At 43.0% G+C, this 24,792-nt stretch overlaps 1 protein-coding gene across 3 annotated transcripts in view; it reads right to left on the reverse strand.

Annotated features, from left to right (window-relative positions):
• Nucleotides 1-228: 228 nt before the first annotated feature.
• RASAL2 (RAS protein activator like 2) overlaps nucleotides 229-24,792 on the reverse strand; it is a 254,979-nt gene continuing 230,415 nt past the window's right edge. For 2 of the 3 annotated variants that reach the window (XM_067532597.1, XM_067532595.1), the window contains 8 exons: nucleotides 23,871-24,107; nucleotides 22,963-23,164; nucleotides 19,917-20,095; nucleotides 17,973-18,834; nucleotides 9,877-10,011; nucleotides 7,417-7,619; nucleotides 6,734-6,821; nucleotides 229-1,394 (listed from right to left, as the gene is read on the reverse strand). In XM_067532597.1, the coding sequence (XP_067388698.1) occupies nucleotides 1,230-1,394; nucleotides 6,734-6,821; nucleotides 7,417-7,619; nucleotides 9,877-10,011; nucleotides 17,973-18,834; nucleotides 19,917-20,095; nucleotides 22,963-23,164; nucleotides 23,871-24,107 (2,071 nt within the window). In that variant the 3' untranslated portion in view covers nucleotides 229-1,229. Of the gene's footprint in view, nucleotides 1,395-2,670; nucleotides 3,435-6,733; nucleotides 6,822-7,416; nucleotides 7,620-9,876; nucleotides 10,012-17,972; nucleotides 18,835-19,916; nucleotides 20,096-22,962; nucleotides 23,165-23,870; nucleotides 24,108-24,792 lie in introns of those variants that run through there. The other variant, XM_067532596.1, reaches the window with a different exon arrangement.

Raw genomic sequence — 24,792 nt, forward strand, 5'->3', positions numbered from 1 at the left:
GGAAGCAAGCAAAACATTAAGGGGGGCATTGAAGTTCAGCTGTAATATCATGTAGGCAAAAACTTTGGTAAGTACAAAACGAAAAAAAAAAAAATTAATAGAAAGGCAAATTTCATTCTGGGAGGGATGGGGATGTTAAAAAACATGTATAGTCTGGGGAAAGCATCTCTAGATGTTGAGATATCTGATAATCCAGTGGGTGAAACAGTGAAACTGAACAAGACAAAGTTAAAAATAAACAAACTAGGAATGTTTTATTTTACGTTCGTTGATCTATTGCTTAGGGCATGGGTGCCCTTTGGTTAGCCCTTTCCTTAGAATACTAACCTGCTTATTTCCGATGGAGAGCAGATAACAGATTTTGGTAGCTACTGCATTGAGACAATGGACTTTGTGTACACTGGGAACTGGACTGAAGTTTAAAAAACACATATTTACAGTTCTCTAAACTCTAAAAAGGAAAAAACAAATCTCACTATAACTGGGGTAAAGAAAATCCTACCTTTAAAAGGGAAAATTCCCTTTGTCTATTGGGTGGGAAGCCTGGCTTTGGGCAGACCATTACTGCTCCAAAGAGTTCCTACCCAGTATGGTCAGAGAGACTGGAATAGCCTTTTACCTATATCATAGCAATAGTAGATACAGAAGCCAACAGGATCCAGTCTTTCTGCATGAAGGTTGAGTGTGAAGTTTGTATTCAGTTAAAGAACTGGGGAAGAGAAGGTTAAAATCAGCAGATGAGTCTCTTGTATAATTCACTTAACTAATATTTCACTTCACTCCATGTGCTTGTATCAATCACCCTGATATGTACAGCTTCTAAATAACCAACTGCTCCTGTCTCGCTCGCTCGCTACCTCACCCACACCAGACATGCACACACACTTCTCTCTTCCTCCTCACCATGGACTGCAGTGCTTTGAACAAGAGGAAACAATAATAATAATAATAGCAATAATTAAAAAAAATCTACATGATTAACTTCCTTTTGGTATATTACAGTTGCATTTCCTGTACATGGCCCAGAACAGGCTACCTATGTATATACACAGCGATATGGAGGACCCTGGCCCTTATTATCCTGATCTGAAAGGTGGGCTTTATTTTCCCACTCCAGAGTTTTTCTTTTAGCAGCATTCTGTAAACCTGTAAGGAGTCTGTGTTTGGGTTTCTTGAGTCTGCTTCCTTCTGCCCTGCCCCTGGGGAGATGGCGAGCAGCATCTAGCCCATTAGCAGCTGCTGTTTTTGAATTCACCATTCTCCGTGATGGAAAGCTTGGTGGGGTTGGTGGGGGAGATGCCATTGCGGACCTGCATGCTGTAGCGCTCCTTCACCTGCGTCAGGGCACTCATCAGCCGAGTGTTGGCTGAGTCCAGAGACACGATCCGCTTCTCCTGAAACACACACACACAATCAATCAAAGTCAGTCCATCCAGTATAGCACCTCCTTAAACCCTCTTTTTGCCGGGAACTTCAATTGCCTGGGCTGACCAAGTCTTCAGATGCTTTCTAGGCAGATACATCCTTACCAACGTTCCCTGGTGGAATGGGGATGTCTCTGCCTCTTTCTGTCTTTTGGAGGTACTTTGTCCCCAGTTTGCCATAGGCTCCACACACCCCTGTTTGGTCTCCTCTGTTTCTTTATATGATGGAAGCTGCCAATAAGTCATTGTTAAACTTGGTTAATTAATCCAGCCCTGGGGGTTACCTGTTTCAGGGTTTCAACCCCCCACCCCTCTCACAAGGCAGACAAAGGTGCAAAAGCCTTCCTGGGTTTAGTATTTTTTCTCTTATTGGGAAGTTAGGAAAACAGAAACAGGCACCAGTAAAATAAGGGGTGGGAGGTTTTATTTTAGAAAGAAAAGTGCAGGTGGTGTCTAAGGGTCATTGTCTCTAAAGACTGCATGAAGTGCTCAGTATAAACCCACAGTATGTTTGAAATTAAAACAGAAAATAATGGCAGCCTGCAGTCACCAGCAGCAATAAGGATGCAATAGCAACACAGGAGAAAAGCAGCCAAAAGCTAAAACTAAGGGGTTATTTGGTGGGAAAGGGTGTGTGGGGGCAAAAGGGAAGTGTGGGTGGAGGGGAAGATGGCATCAACAAAATACAAAAAACAAACAAACAGAACACACTGTTCCTAGACCCATTCCAGCTCGGAGTTGCTCCAAGACTCTACAAAATCAAAGGTTCTCTCATTCTGGATTTAATTCTTCTGGCACAGAAAGTGCTAGCCTCCACTTCAGGCAATATAGTATTTAGAAACTAAAGGACAGTTCAATGCACTAAATAAATAAAAAGAATAAACAAACCATACTATCTGCAGTGGGATACTGAGAAGGGGGATTTAAACCAAGGAAACTGATGTACAGGTAAGCTTGCAGTTTTTGTCTTGCCTTTAAAAGATGCAACCACACAAAGCAGCAATGGACACTGCAGCAGGTAAACATGCTCTCAGTGCTACCAGCCAATTGGCTTATTTTATAATCTTTTTTTTTTTTTTTTTTTTAAAGCCGCATGCCCAATCCAGCCCAGCCCATTGAGAAACAAAGGGAAGGAAAAATGATGTACGGAAGGTACAAACATTAAGGGATAATTCAGACATGTTGCTCAGGCAACTTAAGTTTTACACTAGCCACATGAGGTTCACATCCCAGATGTCAGCTGTATGGTGCACAGGAGAACATTTGCTCTTCTCAAAGGGTTTCCCCAAGTGAATAAAAGTTGGGGACCCAAAACAAAACAGAGGTTAGGTGCTGCTTGTATAACAGCCCTTTGCAGACTGCACCATGGGTATAACAGAGCTGATGTAGGTAACAGGTCAGTAGTGATCAACAGCAAGATCAGGCCACTCCTTGTCCTATCATTTCACTGTTCCTGGTCCAGAAAGGGGAAAAAAGAGGGGGCAAGATCTGAGAGGTAATGCATCAGCATTCCCTCCCACACCGAAATGAGGAGACAGGTTTAAAGAAAGAGAGAAAAAACACCTGATTTAGCAGAGATCTGTTTTCTCAGCAAGTTGAAGGTCCCCCATCCCTCAACTGAATCTCCCCACTCGTTTTCAAAAGTAAAAGTTTCTACTAAAAAAATTTGGCCTTGCAAAGAGTGGAAAATGGAAGGCTGGGTGTTTTCTGGCACGGACTGAGCATGCTCAGAACGTGAGGTAATTGCAAACTCAGACCAAACATGGCTAGAACAACCGAAAAGCTTCAACTGGGACGTTAATCTTGAAGGCATGAGCTTGGTGAGCAAAAGGAGATGCACTCAGCTGATACCTCTTCGCTCAAAGAAAAATGCACATAATTAGGTGCAGGGAGTGGTAGGAGCTGGAATGTGTAGGAGGTCAGTGCACCAGGCCAGGGCTGGGTACTGCTCAGCTAGAGAACAGATTGGGTTTACTTGCCTGTTTGAATTATTTCATCCCCATTTATGACCTGTAATTTAACACAGTGGAGATGTCACTTGCAATAGCAGTTGGGCTAGTACACTTTCATAGAATCATAGAATCACAGGGTTAGAAGGGACTGCAAGGGTCGTCTAGTCTAATCCCCCTGCCAAGATGCAGGATTTGTTGTGTCACTTTGCAGCTCTGCTATTCTTTGAGGTTACCAACACCCAGACCTCTCTCTTCTCAATTTGAGAAGCACCAAGAGGGCCTTTGGAGTCACAACATGTACAAACATTATGCGGTAAAGTTGTGAGTAATGTACAGTCAGTTTAAGAACAAGACTGTTGTGCATTGCTTAATTGTGCCACACACTGAACACAGTACAAGACAGCAAATTCCTGTAAAGCATTCTGTGGTGAAGAAAGAGACAAGAAGTCAACATCCTTCACTGCTATGCCTAGCATCCACTTTAATTTTCAAAATAATTATGAGAAACCAAGATCCAGTTCTGTTCCAAGTACCTCTAAAGACAATGACCTCCTTACCTTCCCTATCATGGGGCATTAAACCCCACTGTCCAATGAATCATTGGCTGAGAACAATCTTCCTTCTGAGTGTAATTTGAAGCAGATCAATCAACTGTAAAAGAAATCTAGCTCCTCAGACAATTGTGTCCTTTGCAACCAGTGTTGAATCCCCCACCTACTTTCCTTTTCTGCTTGAGCACCCATGAAAGGCCTTGCATCATGGCCATTAAACTCTATCCAGTGACTGGAGTGGACTACTGGTACTGAGTACGTTCACTGACTCACTCGCCTTTCTAAACCTGATTTGGGCTTTCTCCTGGGTATTCCCCTCAGCTGCTGTTGGTACAGTGTGAGAGAGACAAGGTCCAGAAATCAACCCTAAGTTACCCCTATGGAAGGGGTTAGGGCACTGCGCTCAGAGAAAAAAATTTGATTAAAAGGGAAAACATCTCTCTCCATTTAAAAAAAGTTACCTTTACTACCCATTGAAACACCAGAGCTACTCTAATGGGATGTGCACAGAACTCTGTCTTACATGGCTGATCCTGTCAAGGAATTCCCACTGCCGGGGATCATGCCACAGACATTTAGATGTCGTGTTGGGGCTTTACACCCCTTCAGCACTGAGGGATTAACCAACAACAATCCTTCCTTCAGCATTCAGAAGCATTCAGACTTCAGGATTCAGACTTCTTGGCCTGCAACATCCCCATCATGTTTCTCCTGGAACATTCACAGTATCGTACAGAGTACGAGAGACTAATAGCATAGACTGGTAAAGAGAGGTGAAGAGGAAGGTCCTCTGCTCAAACATGACTAATTCTGGGCTGATTGTTGGTTATATAACCCCTGCCCATCAATTTCTATGCATCTATTACAGTGCCTCCCACACCACCGTCTCGACACGCACACTCCCTCATTACAGCTGGCCAAGTCCTGAAACAAGTTCACAGTCCATGCGGGATTCTCCATCATCTTCAAGGGCCACCTATAAAAACCTTTTATAACTGGTCTCTATGCCACTTATCACATCCCTCAACTTCAGGTTGGAGACTGCAGGTAAATGGCCCTCAGGAGGATGCCCAGGCCCCTCTGTCAGACAGCTGGCCTGGGGATGGTCGGAGAGCACAGCTGACACGGGAATGGTCATCTTCCTCCCAAAGTCTAAAAAGCTGTTGCCTTTTGGATATGCCTGAGCTCCATCAGTTGGGACAATGAGACCCTGAGACTGTACCCAAATACGAAAATTGGCTTATTTCATTCACATCCCCTCTCCACCCTCAGTTCACCTCAAAAGCAACAACAGTCCATCTGGATGAAGAAAGGGTCTGTTCTGCTTTCTTCAGAGGAGACAAAAATGAAATGTAAGCCCCCTGTTTTCTTCTCTCTTCCCCTAGGTTTTGAGTGTCGGTGAACACAGAAAGGCTTTCGTTCTCCTGCTCACTTCGGCTATATCACAAGAGGATGGATTCTACTCTGGCATCCTCTGTTAGAACATCCTACATGGTGGATGGGGACTAGGTGCGGTGTAATTCCAGCAAAATTTTCTTCTTACCCTAGAAGTCTTGTGAGTTGAAGATAATACAAGGGCCAAGGTACTGTACACGCAAGTGATTTGTTCATATTAGATGGCATAGGTCCAAATCCTCTAGCTTTCAAGTCTAGCATCACTAAAGGGGTAGCTACAGGAATATGTGCTGCGGGACAGCACACACAAGCGTTCCTCCTTAGAGTCTAAAACTTTTCAGGATTCGAAAATAGAACCTCCTGAAGTATGTGTTTCTACTACCATAAAGTCTTTGAGACCCTCTTTTCATTGTATATTTTCCCTAGTGACAAAGCAGAGATCATACATTTCACAGATCTCATTACAGCTGGTTACCCATAGTGGAAACAGATGGCTAACACATACCCTTTCATGCTTGCTCACACTTCTATTCTAATATACCAATAGCATCTCTGGCTAGATTAATAATATAACCTCATGTATCTCTAGGGAAAGAAATTCCAAGTGCAGCTCAGTGGCTCTGGCACTTCCAGGCTACAGGAAGTGAGATGACTCTGAATCCACCTGGGATGCTGCTGTTATTACATGTATCTTTTGAAAAGTTAAATATTTAAAAATTGTAACTAGGAAATGACACTAACTGTTAAAAAGCACAAAAGCAGGAGAGATTTCTATACTTTTGAGCATGAGGGGCACTTGACAAACAGTCTCACAAGCATAATGCAGCAGGCAGAAATCAAACTGGTTGTATACTTTGTTTATCAGCTTAGTTACTACGAGTGAGCACTGATACAGAAGGGAAGCCAAACAGATTTCAAGCAATACTTCCAAACACTGGAAGAGCATAACTGCATTATTTACACCTATATGCATCAATCCACTAGTTTCCCTTCCCACAGCTAACCTGTATCAGCCAGGGCAAGCACTGGAGATTCATGCCACAGTAGGCATTATTCCAAGACTGACTACAGACACAGTTAGCTGAAGTCAAATGCCACACTCTAGCAGCATATTGTGCAATGCTACACAGCAAGAGCTCACTTCTTTCTTAGAGGCTTCAGTTAACCCCTAATACACTGCATCACACCAGTGCTAAATGCTCTAGTCTTTGTTGAGCGAAAACAGAATTCTCTCCATGAAGGAGGCAAGTAGTACGTGCAATGCCATGGGCTGATGCTGGTTTGGGAGTGAGACAATAACACCGGGAGCTACCTAATAAATTTTGACATGGCAGCTGCATGGGACACACAGGTGGGAACTAATGGTTTCTGTAATAAAATGCTTCATTCTTGGATAGCTAAGACTCCTTACCTGTGCATCAATAATTTTCTGCTTTGCATCAATGACTGCTTGCATCTCAGCATGATCCTTCTTCAGCTCCTCTTCGACCGCCATTAGCCTGGGACATTGGAAGGGGGAAGGGTTCAGGAAACCTTAATACAATTCTAGAGTGTTTCAGACAATGTAGTTGTAGCTCAAACAATTCAGCCCAACAACCGGCTGTCTTCCTTTTAAGAGGACAATTCTGCAATTTATTTGCCCCTTTGTCAACTTCAGTTGGCTAACCTCAACCCTTACACAGAGAACAATGTCAAAATTCAACAGCTCTGAACTGTGACAGGACCACTGATTCCAGTGTTTGAAGCCCACACTTGAAGAGGAGCTCCTTTCCTCTTCCCTCCTTTGAAACAGTGTGGTCTACCTAATGAGTAGAACAGAGACTTGAGGGTTAAGGTCTTGGATCCTTTCCCTAGCTCTGCATGTACCCTGGGGCAAGTCACTTAACTTCTGTGTCTCAGTTTCTTCATCTGTAAAATGGGGATGAGACCACTTCAGAAGTGTTGTGGGATTTAACTGTGGACAAGAGCTGCCTGCCTGCAAAATATCACGCTCTTATTGTCACAGAGGAATAAGTTAATCGACTGGGCTTCTTCAATCACTAAAGAGTTTCCATGATTTCGCCAAGGCTTCCAAAAAGAGAACTCTCCTCTCACCTGCTAATGATGCTTTTCATCTGACTGTCCTTCTCCTCCTGCTGCCTTCGCAGTCGATCCTCACTATCCTCCAGTCTTGTCTTGTATTCCATCAGCAGCTTCTGCATTTGCTGCTCCTGCACCAGAAGACGTCGCTCATACTCCTCCAATCGGCGGCTCGACACTTTCAGACGGTCCTTCAGCTTTGCTATCTCTTGCTCATACTATAGGCAGGAGTGGAAGGGACAGAATCAGAAAATAAAGGGCTAGATAGAGGCCTTCATGTATTTTTTGTGGGGTGTGCATTGTTTTCTTTAACACAGAAAAAGAGGAAAATGACAGGAAGGGTTAGAATCAATCACTGTGGCCAACTATGGACTAGCACAATGCAAGCGCCTATGCAGACGTTTCCTAATATTGCCCTACGTCACCCCTCCTATTCCACCAGTGGGCATCCACACAGCCCCGCTACTGCACCTCAGTCCTGATTGCACAACCACTAGCTACTCACAACGGTTTCTCAAACAGAAACTGCTAATAGCACTTATTGTGTTTTTCCGATGTGAACCACTACCCACTATGTATTAAGCTGGGTTCTAAACTAATTTTCCTTTAAGACCTACTCAAGGTTTGAAGTCAGCTGCCCAGATGCCTAGCACTTAACAAACTGTACAACAAAGTCTTTGTGGAGTTTACTTTGCTGAGGTTCTAGTCTCTCACCTAACTGGTCCCTCTAGTAAATCTCCCTCCAGTAATGGAACTGACCTCCACACATTTCTCTCCCCCTTTATAGGCCCTTCATTATTCCAAAAACTTTAATAATGTATTTTTATTTTGGCCCACCAAAGAAAAAAGAAGAAATGTATCTAGGAACTTATATGGCCCCATTACTGTGGCACCTGCATACGTATTTGGAAAATAATGCACATTGTTGCTGTAAATAGACATGACAATTAAATGTGTGGGAACATACTTCACTGCTGACAGATGTCAGGAGACCTGAATTTTTTCATATTGTGGAATCAAAGAATTTATAGAATGCCTGGCCTGAAATTGATTATAGAAGGCCTGGCCTGAAATTGGGTAGCCTGAACTGTGATGGAAGCCCTCAGGTTAAATCACTGACAGGATGCCCCAAACTTAGTCTGAGATAAAGATGCTAAAATCTCACAGGATGTCTCAGGACCACCATTTAAATGCAAACTCCTTTTGTGAACTCTAGCCCTTTTGATGTCTATAAACAGACATCTCCTGTTCTGATAAGTATCAGTACGTGCCCCCCTATCTTCCTGGCCCCATAGGAAGTTACTCCATACAAATTAGCATTTTAACATGTATTGTGTAGCCACCCATCTTTGGGTGATAGCCAGGTACCTGATAACCACATTGTATAATCAAGTGACTCTTTGGTCTTTCCTGTGAAAACATCTGGCGTACCCCATTGTACATATAATTGTCTTTCCTGTTAAGTATAAACTGTTAATCAAATTCCACTATACGATCAACATGTAAATGAACCTAAGCAACCCCTATATAAGTCTTTTGTATCTGGTAGCCAGGTGAAGTACATTTGCCCAGCATCCAGACATGCTGCTTGACTTCCCTATAGCCACCTGGGTTTTCCCTATGGCTATAGTATTCCCCATAGCTATGGTTATGTGACTGTGTGTGTGTCACAGTTAAAGCTGCACCCGATCCAACTTTAAAATGTAGCAGTGTGACTTTATTTTTCCTCGACAATATCATATTTGAAAATTATAGATGTGCAAAAAGGGTGGACATTACACAATCTGAACAATTACCATTCCGATCAGGTGACTCCCAATATAGGAAGAACATGGAGGCTTATTGCTGATCCAGCTTGCATAGAAGCATAATGTGTGCCGGCTCTAACCTTGCTCTGGCTAATAACCAAATTCATTTTCATGATCCCTGAAGTTCACACAAACATTAAAATGCAAAGATGGTAGAATATTTTAGTACCAGCACTACTTGAAATAAAAGACAATGAGACTAACAGCATCTAATATATTTAAATGACATGATTGATATCATGGAGGTAAGCAGCAAGCATCTGCTGTAGGTTTATTTACAAGGCTCTGGCCAGCCCATGCTGTGTGAGTCTGTCGATGTGTTTGATGATGGTTTCAAAGAAAGCTTGTGACCATCCCAACATGCTTACAACCACATTAGATCTGTGGTCAGAAATCATGCAATGGATTAGCTGTGGGGTAGTCTACACAAGTTGGGGATTTAAAAAAACAAACAAAAAAACCCCAAAAAACCTCTTCACTTTGAAGTGGAAACATGTGCTAGTAAGAGCTGCATTTGAAAGCATGATTCTGGTACAGCAGGGTTAGGTATGCTGCCATTCTGAACACAACTGTGCTCGGTACAGTTCAGCCTGCTGCCGTGGCCGGAAGCTCAGTGGCAGCCTCAGGTGTGAGGATGCCAGGCTGGTGCATGGCACACTGCAGTTACCTTCTCAGCATGCTTGACTTCATCTTGATGCTGCTCTGTGTCCACCTCTTCCTCTTCATACTGCCCATTATTCAGAACCCATGCAGCTGTCCTTTCCACTGGTGACATTGTGGCTGAGTCCACAGGTGATTGAACCTGGAGCAGAGAGGACTGTAAGCGTTTGTCAAAAGAATCACATGCTCTGCAGTCAAACTTACTCAGAGGAGTAAAATGCAACCAGGAAAAGTTTAATGCAGAAAGACACCTCTCTGCATTAACCCATGCACAGGCGTCCCTTTCACCTCCATCAAAGTGATCTTCCTAAAACAATCCCATACTCCTTCAGGACAAGAATGGGGAGTGAGGGCATGCACACAACAGAATCAGACAACACACACCAGAATACAGAAATACTGTGACTTCAGTCTCTTATAAGGAAGATTAAAGACAGTACAAGACACTTCAGAAAGGAGATGTGCTTGTGTTTGAAGAGATGAACTTTTGATGCTTGCTGATATGCTATCTGCACTTTGATGCACTTTCCTTTTTATGGAAAAAAAAAAAACTTGTTACTGACTGGGTCCTGGCCTTATTCACCTGCTGTTTCTGCTAGCTTCCTGGTAAGGCTGTCTCAGGCCCCCTCACATAGCCCTTAAGGTCATGAAGTTTTAATCTGTATCTTGCTTTTGAGTGGCAGGTTTGTTACTTTGAAGAAGTAAGGTGCTTAACTTGAGATGTAATTTTGTTTTTAATACCTTTGGCATCTATTGTATTAAAAATGAATGTGCATGCGTGTGTGTGTTTATGGAATTGTATGCAACTCCTCTAGGAGGAGGTAGATGCTAATGCAACTCCTGTGCTTATCAGCCCTTTGAAGCCAGCCCCTACAAAGGTCCACATATACTAGTTCAAACTGGATTCTCCAGGGATCAACAGACAAAGAAAAGATTTTTGGATAAAAAACCTGGTTTTAAACAAGCTTGAAGCCTTCTTCTTGATCAAGCAAATGATCAGACCATGGCCCAAGAAGGGCCCCAATCCTTAGGGAAGGGTTGGACGGATGGCTTACTGAGGTCCCATAAGACTGTGCTTGTTTGGAGCTGAACTGTGATGAACTTGAAACCGCAAGGATACCCCTCAGGTGACGTGATAAGGACTGCTCCATGTTAGGGTTGAGCTGATCTCTGGTAAGCTTATTGGCATGTGTGTAGGTTCTTGTATTATTTTTAATGTTTTCTCTGTAGTGCTTTTATCTTAAGAATAAAATAAGCTTGCATCAAAAGAGCTGTGTGGTACCTATAAATGTGGGCAGGCACATGTTAACCCTCTCTGAGGTGAAGGTACGCAAGTTACCTTGCCTCTGCTGGGAATAAAACAGTGAAGGCAGGAAATGTTCAGCCTGGAGATACCCCAATGAGAAGGGAAAGAGACGTGTGTCTCCACTCAGGAGACGTGATGGCTTGGAAGCTAGAACCCTAAAGATGGGTGCCCTTGTTGGACCATAGCGAGGAATACGGGTGCAGATGCCCTGAAGTGAGACACCAACATTTCTAAATCCTGTGAAAAATTGCAGTTGGGAAAGCAACATAGCTTATTTCCCCTGCCACCACTTTGGGAAACTTGAAAATAAAAAGCTTCTTTCCTGGCCTGTTTTCCTTTTTCTGTTAATATGGCATTTCAATGCCTTGTTTCAGCAGCAGCATTAAGGAGACTATCAGCACATTGCTGGGAATAAAACCATTTTAATCTTCTCTATAAATATGCCTTCTTATTACAAAGGATAATTGATCCTGAGCAGAGACACTTTTGGGTAACTATGGAAGCTCTGCTGAGAAATTCTGGTACTCAAATCCTTCCCTATGAAAAGGCCTAGAGTTGTACCACAGAGCGGACATACTCAGCATTGATGGAGATCCAAGGGTGGGGGATTGTATTGTATGGGGAGGTGACTCGTTGTTAATGAGGAGGGGCGTACTCTAGGAAGGAGGTGGTCCTGAGTCAAAGTCTGACCACGTGGCCTACATCTCCTATGATGCTATCTGGATTAGGGGTGACCATTTCAAATATTATTTAATATCTATATTGCAAAATTACAATAATTCGGACGAGATAGGCCATGTCAGGTACCAATGGAAAGGTTATAATTCTCTAAGATTGATAAGCACATTTATATGTACGTATCAGTGTTGTACTGAGTTCTAAATATGTAATATGTATGATAGATCTGTATCCAAACACTTGCGCTGTGTTTCTGGGTGACACCCCAGACAGGATGACATCAGCACTAAGCCTGTATAATGGCCCATCAAGGGAACTCGAAGTCAGTGAGAGAATCCAGGGGCTACACCGTATGAGTCACCAGGGCATGTAAGAACATGCCTAGGGACAGGGGACTCTGAGGCTTTTCCATGCCATGTGCTATGGGACTGTGTTTGGGACAGGAACATAAAAGGCAGCTGCACCATCCCCATCTTGTCTTCATTCCAGCTTCTTACCTCTGAATCAACTCATCTGTAACTGAAGCTGTGAAAGAAAGGACTGAGACCCATCCAGGTACTGGATGAACACCAGACAGACTGTACAAGCCTGGAAACCCCACAATTATGCTGAGAATCTGATAGAAATGGACTTTACAGTCATTTGTATGCATTATTTGTTTCTCTCATTATAATAAACCTTTAGTTTAGTTACTAAAGGATTGGCTGGCAGTGTGGTATTTTGGGTAAGGTGCAAACTTACATTGATCTGGTAATGTGGCTGACCCTTTGGGGTCAGAACATTTTGGTAAAGGGAATAGAGTTTTAAATAACTTATCTCTTTATTGGACCTTTGGGCTTGTCTACACTTACCTGGAGATTTGGCGGCAATCAACGGGAGTTACGCAAACTACGCAGAGTAGCTTGCGTAACTCAGTCGACTGCTCTGCTTCCCTTCTGCGCGCTGTCTACACTGTGTTCCCGTCGATGCAGCACTACGCTACTTGAGGGGGTGGTTTACCAGCGTCGACTTCCTTATCGATTGAGCGGGTCTACACTGACTGCTCAATCGATCCAGAAAGATCGATCTGGCGGCGGCAAATTTGCCGCCATCAGTATACATATGGCCCTAGTTGCTGACTGGGAGCCAGAGACTGAAATGCAGTAAAGGGGGCTTATGTATTTTTTTGTTTGTTTTAGCTTCTTGATAACCAGAGTGGGGAATCAGAAGCATTGTGACTGTCTGGTTGGGGAATCTAACTGCAGTGTTAGTCACCAGTTTGCGAGAATCTGCTCTCCTGCCTACCCTGACCATTTTCAAGTGAGTTACCCTAGGCATGGACAGGTCACATCTGCTACACAACTGCTCCAGATAGACAAGAAAAGAGGACCATTGTGGGCTGGGTTGGATGCCTCATGCAACAGTGCTGGTGGCAGCTGCTTTGAGGTGGGTAAGGAGGAGGCTTCTGTAGTGTTTTCGCCACCAGAGCTAGTGCCGATATAGCAGAACCACTGGAAACCACTTCTACCACTCTCCAGATTAGCAGATCCACATAAGCCCTTTGGAGTGTCTGAACGTACTGGGGCAACTGTGCGCTGACAGGTGCTGCTGCTACTGAGGCAGAATGATGCTATTGTGAGGGCCCAGCTGCTCTTACCACGCTCTATCCAGGTTCCCAGCCAAAATGCACAACCCTGCTATGGGGAGGAGAGGATAACAAAGGGCATAATGCAGTGAGGCCTCAGAGGCCTATGCCTTGCACAGGCAAAGGAAAATCAATAAACTGCTCCTGTGTGACCGGGGCAGAAAACTAGGATCTATAATGAAGCTCTGGGACCTTTAAGTGGAGGCTTTGGATGCTAAAATCTCTCAGCAGAGATGCTTCCATGAATGCAAGAGGGGAAATTCCTCTTTTCCAGATTGATGGACTCGGGTGTATGGGAACAGTGTATATTAGTTACCTTGCTTGAATGGCAACAGAGTACTGAGCGATGTAGTTATTCAGGTCTGATATGAGGTATGGCCACTGGCTTTGCTGGGTTTTTGTGTTTTAATTTCTTAGTGGAATAGTGGTAAACTAAATATAGTCTGAGGAGCAGGGGACATTCCTCAACATATTATAATCATTTTAAATCAGCTAAATTATGCATCCAACAGGTCAATGTCCTCCCTTTCATTTTTACCCTTCCTTCTGAAATGCACAAAGGCACCTAGCTAGCTTCACATATTAAGTCGAGGTCTGCAGAATTTCAGTTTGCCGTCTCATTTAGTATTTTGAAAAGGGAATGGGCTCCTGGGCTGAGATCTTGATTGCCAGGTTTCAGAGAAGAATGTTTTATAGGTGAGTTATAATCTCTTAAAATAAGAGTTTATTCAGTCTAGAGTGTCAGGTCGGAGATCCAGGTCTGATTTCCAGTCTCTCCTATTCACGTGCTCAGGGTCAGAAAGTACTGCAGACACAGTGACCCAACCCTTGATCTAAGGAATGCCTTAGGTCCACCAACAATGGCTCTGTTAGCTTCAGTTGATGATATGCTGATTCTAGCAATAAGGAGCCTTGGCAGTGATAAGTATAGAGACTAGAAAAGTGGGTAGGGCCAGGGAGAATTTCATGGCTTTGACAGACATGGAGGCCCTCTGCCTGGAAAGAGAGACATTTATGGTGAAAAGGTTAATAACCCTCTCAATGGCAGCATGACTGATATGGCTATTAGTAGTAACCCAACTTTATAAGGACGCTCCTGCAGCTAGACTCTTCTCTTGACAGTATCTGTCAGAGACAGCAGGAGAGAATATGAACCATGGGCAGCTCTGCCACCAATCAGCTCCTCTCAGAAGTAAATACTGTTGCCAGCCACTGGGAATTGCTAGAAAGCTTGAAGGATTTTGATCCTTAACAAAAACAAAATTGCTTCTCATTTTGGTTCTGGAGGGATAAGATAGCACAAGAATCAGGATAAACTGCATTAATGACATCCTTCCAGACCCTGGGTCACCAGCATATACTTCCAGTTAATCTCTAAATTGAAGAATATAATATTTTCAGAAATCAAACTCAAAAGCACGAAGAACAGTGAGGACACCAACGAAGAAGCAGGTGGTAAAGGGTAAGATACAATTCGAAGACGCTAAAGAGAGTCCCATGTGATAATACTGTAGGAAAGAGGCCAGAGAGGAAAATGTATTCAATATAAAAATTTATCTGAAAATTCCATCCCCCGCCTACTCACTAAATGGAAATGAAAAGCAGAAGCTGACGTCTTCCAAACAAACCAAAAGCCCTGCTCTGTGCTGAAAAACAAATGGAACTTGCAAACAACCAAGAGGTTGATAATGACAAACACCCACAAAGCAAAACTCAGAACTCACCCAACTTTTTTTTTTTAAACCAGAAAAAGAATTCCACAGTGACATTTGCAATTAAAAATATGCAGTGGAATTTGCTTCAAGACCAGGCTGGCCACTGAAGTCAGACCAGCTCAAGAAGCTTCTCAGTTGTTTGGGATACCAAACAAAAGACCAGATTGCTCTATGACTGAATAGATGACTGAACAGATTCATCTGTGACTGAACTGGGAGCAAAGAAACTAACTCTACTGGTGAAAAGAGTCAATGGAGAAAAGGAAGGGTCGGAATTTGGGCAGACACATATAATAACGTTTAAAATCTGCAAGGCCAGTGGAAATGTAGTCTGTTGAAGCTGACCTTAGCCATAGCCATCAACATGGCTGAAGGATAAAAGGGGATGGAAGAGGAAGGAAGTGACACACCACTTGGATATTGTCATTTCTAAGCAAGTGGAGGAGACTGCTTTATTTCATAGGAAAACAGCTATCAGTAACTCATGATGCAGCAGACTTGAAAGGAGATTATCCAGGAGGATTTCTCATAAACATGCATAGGGCAGTGGCTGTAGGTTTTCCTGTGCATGAACATATGCACATCCATGTGCTGGAGAAAAGGGTCAATAATATTTTTTAAAAAGGTTGCTTTTAAAACAGCCTGCTTGTTCCCCTGCCCCACTGCCTTTCAAGAAAGTGTGTGTATTTATTTTTCCAGACATTTCCAGTAAAAGGCCCTAAGGAAAACAACTATTTCCAGAGGGAATTCCGATAAGGCATTACTTACAGTACAAAATCAAACTACCAGCAGAACACACAGAGAGTCACCAGGCAGCCAAAGCATTAGAAGATCAGTCACTGGATTTCCAAGTACAGTTCCTATCATAGTGGGCTGAAGATTTCTGCCACCCCAGCAGTGGTTTCAACGCATCATTTACAGTATCATCCAACATACCGCACCTATCAGGCTGCCTATGCTTACATATAAAACAAGCACCCAAAAAGAGGGACATGCACACAAACAGTATAGGAAACTTTAAACATGGTGGGATTCATTTACTTGGTATAAGTATCATTGCCTAATAACCTTTGATTTGCAATTCAATATTTCTGATTTCAGTTACTTTAGCGAAAGCCAGACACCACATGGTAGTTTTCAAGCACTGATTGTTCTGGGGTTCCCAGATAGCATGGATGGGTTGTCCTGCTTTTTCTCCCATGGACTGCTAAAGGCCTTGTCTACATTTAAAAGGGTTTGTTGATGTAGATACATACTGGTAGAGCAATATCAACAGGCTTTCCTGGTGGAGATGCAGCTTGTGCCAGTGAAGCCCTCTTTTGCCGGGATAATTTTACTAGCAAAAGGACATTTTTGCTGCATTGCCATCATAGCATAGTTGTCAGTAAGGGGTATGATTTTTTTCACACACTGAATCGACATAGCTCTGCTCACAAAATTTTTAAGTGTAAACCGAGCCTAAGAGGTTGTAGCTTTCCTTGCCCACAAGTCCTCACTCACATCTTTGTGACCTCCAGGATGGGACATCGCAGTGCCCTTTACTTGGACCAATCCATGAAGACCACCTGGAAGATTCAGCTAGTGCAGAATGCAGCCACCTGGCCCACTTACTGTGTCAGCATAAGCACATAATAGCTGTGCTCAGAGAACTGCACTGGCTTCCTTTCTGCTTCCCTATGCAATTCAAGCTGCTGGTTTTAATATATCCCAAAACCCAAAGCCTCATTTCAAAGCCAAATAAGGTCACTGAATGACAAGAATATACTTAGCTTTCACATTAACTACAAAACCCAAGCACTTAAGAGCAAGGATATTAACAGTTAAGGACATCATAAACCTTACACTGCCCAGATGATAAACATAAATTCACTGTTCTTACCTAGAGCAGAGAAATGAATACAGGACATTTTCATTGCATGACCACCTTAACTCTGAGCTATGGATTGTCGAGCATTTGTATGGACTATCTATCTCAATTTCAGCATTTAAAGTGTTTGATTTTATGGGATACCATTACATTGTACACATCATTTAATATATTTACCAAAAAGACACTTTTTTGTATGGTACCATATAATTGCTGTTTGTTTGTAACAAAATTGTGTAAGATGAAACATGCATATGTTATTGATTTATGGTAAAAGTAAATGTGAATTTGCATGAGAGGCTGATCAATATGCATTAGAAGTAGGTAAATATATACTTCTATTAAGTGTTTCCATTTTGTTCATATTCTGATATTACTGACAGCAGAGTAGTGGAGGTCAGAGCTAAGGCTGTTGGGTTGTGACAAAATATACATTTTGTTTTCCTTGATGAGAATATTGCATTTGCTCAGTGTTTGGGCCACATGGATTCTAAGCTGTTCTTAAGCTCTTAAGTAGGCAAATATACAGTCATCAGTGACCTTAATTGGCTTTTGAAACAAAGCTTTTTGTTTTCGGAATTCTTCAGTTTTTGTTTCTTTAAATACATTTGTCACTTTTTCAATAGTGAAGCTAAACAGTTTTTTAAAATCTTAAATAAAATGAGCACCAGATAATCAAATTAACAAGTGAGAGTTGCTGGCCAAGCTAATAACGGTAACAAAGCAAACCACACCCTGTGCCTGCTATTTCTTACCATTTAAGCCTCTCCTTCTCCCATAATACTAGAATCAGTTCACAATTCTTGTTTCACATTTAAATAAAGTGAGTGCAAAATGCTGAAGCGGGTAATTTACCTCTGAGGGCTACAAATACAGAGAATGGGCAAAATCAGGGGGAGGATTTTATTCCTACCTGCTGCGTCTGCTGCCGCTGAATTGCCCTCACTTTTGGGACAGGGCTTTCTCTGGAAGACGAGGACTGCTGCCGGGACCGGCTGCCATTCTGAATCGGATCCGTCACCATTGCACCTGAAGCTGCTGACAGGCTCCCTGTGCTCCGTAAGGAAGTGCTATGTGGGAGGGACTGTGGTGCTTTGGCCCTGGCGCCCAGTACAACCTGGTCCATTTTACGGATCTGTGCCTGCCCTGTGCTGTTCTGGCGGGGCAGAGCCATAGGTACGTGCTTGTCTGGTACAGTGTGCCGCCTGGAACAGTCTTCGCTCTGCGTGCTGCGTTTGGTGAAGTCCTCCATGCTGCTGTTACTGGGCCCACTGAGTTTGAAGTCTTCACTGTTACTTTGGCTCCGGGAGCTGGCAGTGCTTAAGTTCTCCAAGCTGGAGTCCACAGAGGGTTTTGGCAAAGGTGGAGGAGGGTTGTTGAGTTGGTACACCGGGTTCTGGAAGGACAGGGGCTGGAGGCTGCCCTGTTGATTCAAGGCTGGGTGCAGAGGTCTCCTTACTTGGGGGGCGCTCTGCGGCGTGCTCTGAGTCTCCCGCAATTGTTTGATGCTGGCCACCTGTGTTATAGAGAGCTGGCTGCCTGCCAGACGCAAAGGCACATCATGCAGCATGGATGCGTGATCACTGAGAGTTGTGTGTGGGTCCTGCAGGTCCATGAGGGAGATGCTACGTCCATTGGGCAGTACGCTCTCCTTCTCGTCCTTGTCTGAGTAAGTCATGCTCTGGGTGGATGCCTGCTGAACCAACAGTAAGGTTTTCCCTCGAAAATATCCATCTATATTTTCCTGGGTTGGAGATTTCAGTTTATGTAAGTCACTGTGGAGCGGAGAGAGATTTGGTTAACTTTTAACCAGCCACAATCTCAGGAAATCTGTCCCAGAAATGCCATTCTACCTCAGTTAACCCCCTTCCTTCTCTTCAGAAAAGCTTCAGGGAACTAGATTATTTCCTTTTATGAAGCTCTTTACTTTTCTCAAGTCACAATACACACTTCTCCAGTTAGTTTAGCTTTAAGAATACAGCCTTACTCAAGAACTGCCTGATTTTTTATCTTCTCACAGGTAAAAGTCAAACCATTCCTGCCCCCTTGGGCATTGATATTTTCCAGATAGACTCCAAAGCCATCCAGATTTCATTTAACTCTTCTTCAACCTCCCAGAGCTTCATGCTTGACCTGTTTAATCTATCTGAACATTTAATTGACTGCAGGAGTTGCTGAAGTCTCCTGTAAACCTTCTTGGCCCAGAAAGCAGGCACATCTGAGAGACAAAACAGGGTCTCATACTTGGCAGCACAAAGCATGGACAAATAGACCCACTAGAGGTTGTAAATTCTCATGCATTTCAGCCATCACCAGGCTTTTTGCTGGAGCTCTCCAGAATCGGAACAACTATAAGGTGAGAAATGTAACACTAACCATAGAACAGATTATCTTTGCTATTTAACATTTTCACTCTTCCTCAGCCTAACTATAACATGCATTTCTCAATGCTATTGGAAAGGTAATCCAATCTCTAGAGTGAGATATTACAGTCAGCTTTACAGGGTTTGTATTGAGATTCACATTTTGTTTGTATCCTTCCATCTCATTGTACTTCACCCAGGTTGGCCAGTGGTGTAAGGTTTGGTTTCAATATCCTAAGTCATTGACTTTTTAGGCAAACCCCAGCGTCCTGGTTAAGTCAAAAGTTTACAGGTCTTCGCACTAGTCCTTGCATATCTCAGTGGGATCCTGTCCTCACTACAACAGATACCAATTCTGAGTCTTACCACTTTCCTAGTTAAAAATTTGGGGTGACTGTGGTTGGACAGGGGTTCTCATAACACAATCTTACATCCCGCCTGATCCTACATCCCTTCTGCTTCATCTCTTCTCTTGAACTCTCGCTGTTACATACCCGTCAGTGGGGTCCTCGAATATCTTCTGAAGCCCTGAGGAGAGACTGCCACTGACATTTGGACTAGAGCTGTGCTCGGTGAAACGCCGCAGCTGCTGCTGTATTGGAGTAGGATTGGTCATTGACTTGGTGATATCAGCAAGAATGCGAGGGAGGGGTCCAAGTTTTGCCACGGTCGCCTGTAGGAAGGAATTTTCACCCTGATTGGACAATAAGCACCGCGACATCCGCCATTGTTTGATAACGATGCAGAGAGACGGAGGGGTGAAGGTTGGAAGGAAGGAGGGTGGGTGTTTGTGTGTGGGTGTGGCAGGATCATAATGCATTGTTACGGAGCAGCATAACCACGGCGACGAGATGAATGAAGGAGACGAAACAGGGTGCAGCAGACATTGAGGAAAGAAAAGGAAATAGAAAAGAAATTAGGATTGACCCCCAAAATAAAATTCATGCTCAATAAAACCAAACTACTGCCATTCCAACGCAAAACTGTCATGCAAAGCAAACTAAATCCAGGGTGGAGTCAAGGTAAAAACTATAGTAACTACTAATTAAAGGGGATTCAGAGACTACAGAATCAGCTAATGGGAGGGAACTTTTCAGGCAAAAGGGGTCATGTGGTAAAAGAAATGCATGCCAACAGAAAAGGGGGTGCTGCATTCAGGGGATCCATGAAAGAATTGAAAGGATTATGGGGAAGGAGGTTTCCATTTCATCAACCTTCTTCTTTTGGCATTGTACACTGATGCAAGTTTCTTACCAAGGTGCTATCAAAACCTGGGAGCTAAGGTGGCTTTCACCACTTACAATGAAATTAAAATAAACTGAATGAAAACTCCAGTAACATCCATCCCAATATCTTCACTTCAGTCAGTGACGAATTATCTTGCCTCTTGACATTTAAGTCTGGCAAGGCTTTACACAACTGCAACTGACCATAAAGCAGAGTGCTACCAAAATTATATCCCTGCCATGCAGCCTGCTGTTCAGATTTTCTGTTCTCTGAAAAATCTGCCCTGTGTTTATAAGGTGACTTTGGCATCTACACATTGCCACTGGTTTTGGGGACTGAAGGTAGGGGTAAGGGAGGTATTATTACACAGTAAAGCCCATTACAAAGACTACCTTCTGGTCAAAGGCAGGTTCCCCTGCTCCCCCCCAGAAACAGGTATCTAGTCAGTTGCCTACAGTGGAAAATTACTTTATACCTGCTTGTTTCTCCCAGTTATTTCTCCTTTATTAAAATCTCCAGCTTTTTCCCAGTAACTTAATTTATTCTCTTTCCCAGTAAGCATTGCCCACAGTGATGGCAGTATAACATGGCAGTATAGCATTAACCCTTAATTCCCATTTTAGCACACAACAAAATCACTCTCCCAAAACTTGTTATGATATACTGGACTGGGAAAAGAGCAAAGTATGCTTTGGCTTAATCCTATACCTGCCTCCACTCTCAAGCCTTGTACCACTTATTTGCACTTTGAGAACAGCTCCACAGCCCCTAGTAACTGTGATGTCAGATCTGATACCAGCAAATCCAAAAGTTCAGTCCAGTCCTACAGAAGGGTTTTTTCTTGTTTTTCCTTTGGGCAGCGCCTGAAGCTTTCGGCCTGTGGGCCAGATCGTCAGTTGAGATTAACTGGCACAGCCCCAGTAGTGTCAAAGGAGCTACACAGATTTACATGAACTCAGGATCTGGCCATTTGGGCTCAGGTGGTGGTCTTAGGAAAACAGTCTTTGTAGGAGAAATTTTACTGCATGTGACATTTAGCGTGCAAAAATGTATGCATGTAGAAGAGAAACTGACAGACAAATCCACAAATCCTTATCAAACTAAGATTTTATGTTTTTATCTTCATGCATCAAGGACATTTAAATTTACTCTACTACACCAACACAAATATTTTTATACTGTACCAGTAGGAAATAAATATTTTAATAAGTCATTATTTCTACAAACATTATGAGTAACAAAATATTATTAGCAGCTCTCTGCAGAACACCTTACTTCCCATTTGAAAAGAAAAGACCTGACTGGTACAGTGTAAATGTAATCTGTAACTGCAGACAACGCAATGCGGTTTGAAAACTCTGCAGTGTGATGGGAATAGCCAAACACTTGTAAACATGTAAAAATGGCAACATCTTATTCAACAACTTGTGTTCCTTGTGTCCAAGTCCTTTCTCTACTGACCAGTTTTTAATCCTGTTGCCCTGCAGAGCCCACAAAGCTATGGAAAAGGAAGCCGGAGTCTGTTCTGCCTCAGGTATCAGTCAACTTGCCGGCTAAATGCGGATGACAGAATGTCCATTGCCGGTGATGAGGTAGGTAGCAGAATGGACATCGCCTGGTTTTCAGATCTCAAGAGCTTGCAGTATTGGTGCTTAGAGAACCAGCTTTACTGTTCAGAGTATGGGGCATGTAAAAATACAAATGGGACAGGGCATGCACAGGGAACCTGATTTTATGCCAAGGCCTGATCTAAAGCCTGTTGTAATCAGCAGGAAGATTCCGATTGACTTCAGCAGGCTTTGGCTCAGGCCCTTAATGAGTGCACTGCTGCATGGCTGCTGAACTACTTCAATTGGGGAAGAGGAGTAAAGTCTCAGAAGGAAACGTGCAGCAAAGAAACACACAGTCTCCACATACATTCCCATTCTCCCTTCAAGCCCTATCCCTTTTTATCCTGTAAACTTGTGAGTGAGGGAGTAGGTGTTCAGGGAGGCTTCATAACACAGTGCAGAGGGCAACACTGAACACTCAGTCTTACTTAAGCCTCTGGAAAGCATTTACCCTTGTGCTGGAGCACAACTACCTCACACATCCTCTTCAAGGCCTCAGAGGTCTTGCATGAGGTAGGCCTTGATCTAGAATCATTGAAAGGATAATGATTCAACACCACAGTCACATGCTTTTCTAAAGAGTTACTGAACTTTAGAAAGTTCTCCATGAAATAGGACTTGGCCACTCCTTGGATATTTCTCAGTGGTGACAGTTGCTATGATATTGCAAAATTCACCCTCCCAGCCCTCCAGCTTGCTTTACCTTATCAAGTTGGGACACAACCTCCCATAATAGGGAGTGCAAAACTGAGAGCTCCCTGCCCAGGTCAATGTAGCCTTCAAACCCAGGGGTGTTTGAGATGGTGTCTGGGTTAGAGATCTCCAGCAGGAAGCGCTTCATTCCCCCCCATTCATGTTCCAGGAAATCATTCATGAAGGCCATATATTCCTCTTTGTTACCAAACCTAGAGGGGAAAGAGACAGTCAATGACCTCTACACAGAATACAATGCATAAGTGTTCAGAGACTTAATTATTCTAAGGCTTTTCCCTTTATCTTTCTTCCTGGGGTAAGGAGAGAGAGAGGAGGGCCAAGTGATTGAAGAATCCCACTGCTTTCCTTGACTCACCTGGATACTAAAAATCCACTGTTCATACCACTGGGTGACGGGCGCCGTTCCCTCCCCTCCCCCCCACTCACTACCCTTTTGGAGACTCTGGGCATATGTCCTTTGCATTATTCCTTTGGTTGGGAGTTTGGATAAAAAGTTATCCTCCTCAGGGTGAATTTTACTTGTATTCTTTAGTGATAATGAGATCCAGTAAAAAACAACATGTATATGTACTTACACAGAGCACATCTGATTCTGTTCTCAGTTACAATAGATTACACCAGTATCATTTTACTGACTTCAATGGAGTTACTCCTGAAAACAGAATCTGGTCGACCGTATACACATCTAAACCCTTATTAATTTATGTAGACACACACTGTGTGGGTGGAAAAGCATCCTCCCCTTCTAAAGTTTCACACAGTATTCCTAAGATTCCGCTTCAGAGTTGCATTTACAGAGAGCTCTCCTTTCTCTTCCTCAGTAACATGCAGTGAGACTTACACCCCTGAAGAATTGTTTTTTTGTTGTTTCGGGGCTAACATGCTACTGTCACCTACTTCGCAAAGTTGGCAAGATTCTGAATGACTTTAGCAATGAGCGTCAGCGTGCGAGACGTCCGGTCATCAGGATACTCCTGCATGAGACTGAAGAGACTAGGGGACATGATAGCAGGACACAGGAAACGGAGGAAGAGTGAGGCGCTGATCAGGCGTTCGCTGATGTCCTGCTTGCCCCGACCGAGACACTTCTGCTTCCAGGATGCAAACACCTCCTTCAGCTCACGAGGAAACACACTGCAAACAATGAAATCAATCAATAAAATGGCAAGAATATGAAATGCAACAGGTTGAATTGATGGTCCATCATAGGAAATGCAAAAACACGAGAAGTAGAAACACTGGCTACAATTCTGTTATTTCAGATCACAAAATGTTATTAGGTTTCTAGTCTGAGCTCCCAGATCACCATTTTATTTGGTACACTTAAGTACTATTCAAAGCATCCCTCTTGAAGATATAAAACTAAATTATTTTCATTCACTTTGACTGACAGCTTAAGAACCATCCATCCATAGTTTGAAGTGAATGGAAAATTAGTTCATTAAAAAAAAAAAAAAAAAAATCAGATTCACACTGAACTGTTGCTCATTTCTATAATTGGATTTAAGATTCTGAATGCTGAGTTAACTTTTTTTTTTATTACTTTGCATTTGTCCTGGTCTGAAGCAGAAAAGTCAGGATTTCAGTGTTTCCAGTTTGGTGAGGAGTCAACACTAATAAAAATCTCCCAGTGAAGCTTCTCCCACAATACAATCTCCAGACCACTTTTGCAGATCTAAAAGGTCTGAAAAACATTTCACATAAGCATCAGCTGCTTATTCAAAGTTCAAATTGAACTTTTGAAGTTTCCCATTATTGATTCAATCATCATTCACTATATTTCCCTTGCCATAGTAAATATTTCAGGGGACATTCCTAT

Source organism: Emydura macquarii, unplaced genomic scaffold, assembly GCF_026122565.2.
Source record: "Emydura macquarii macquarii isolate MOO-44397 ecotype Brisbane River unplaced genomic scaffold, CSIRO-AGI_Emac_v2 contig_3287, whole genome shotgun sequence".
NCBI lineage: Eukaryota > Metazoa > Chordata > Testudines > Chelidae > Emydura > Emydura macquarii.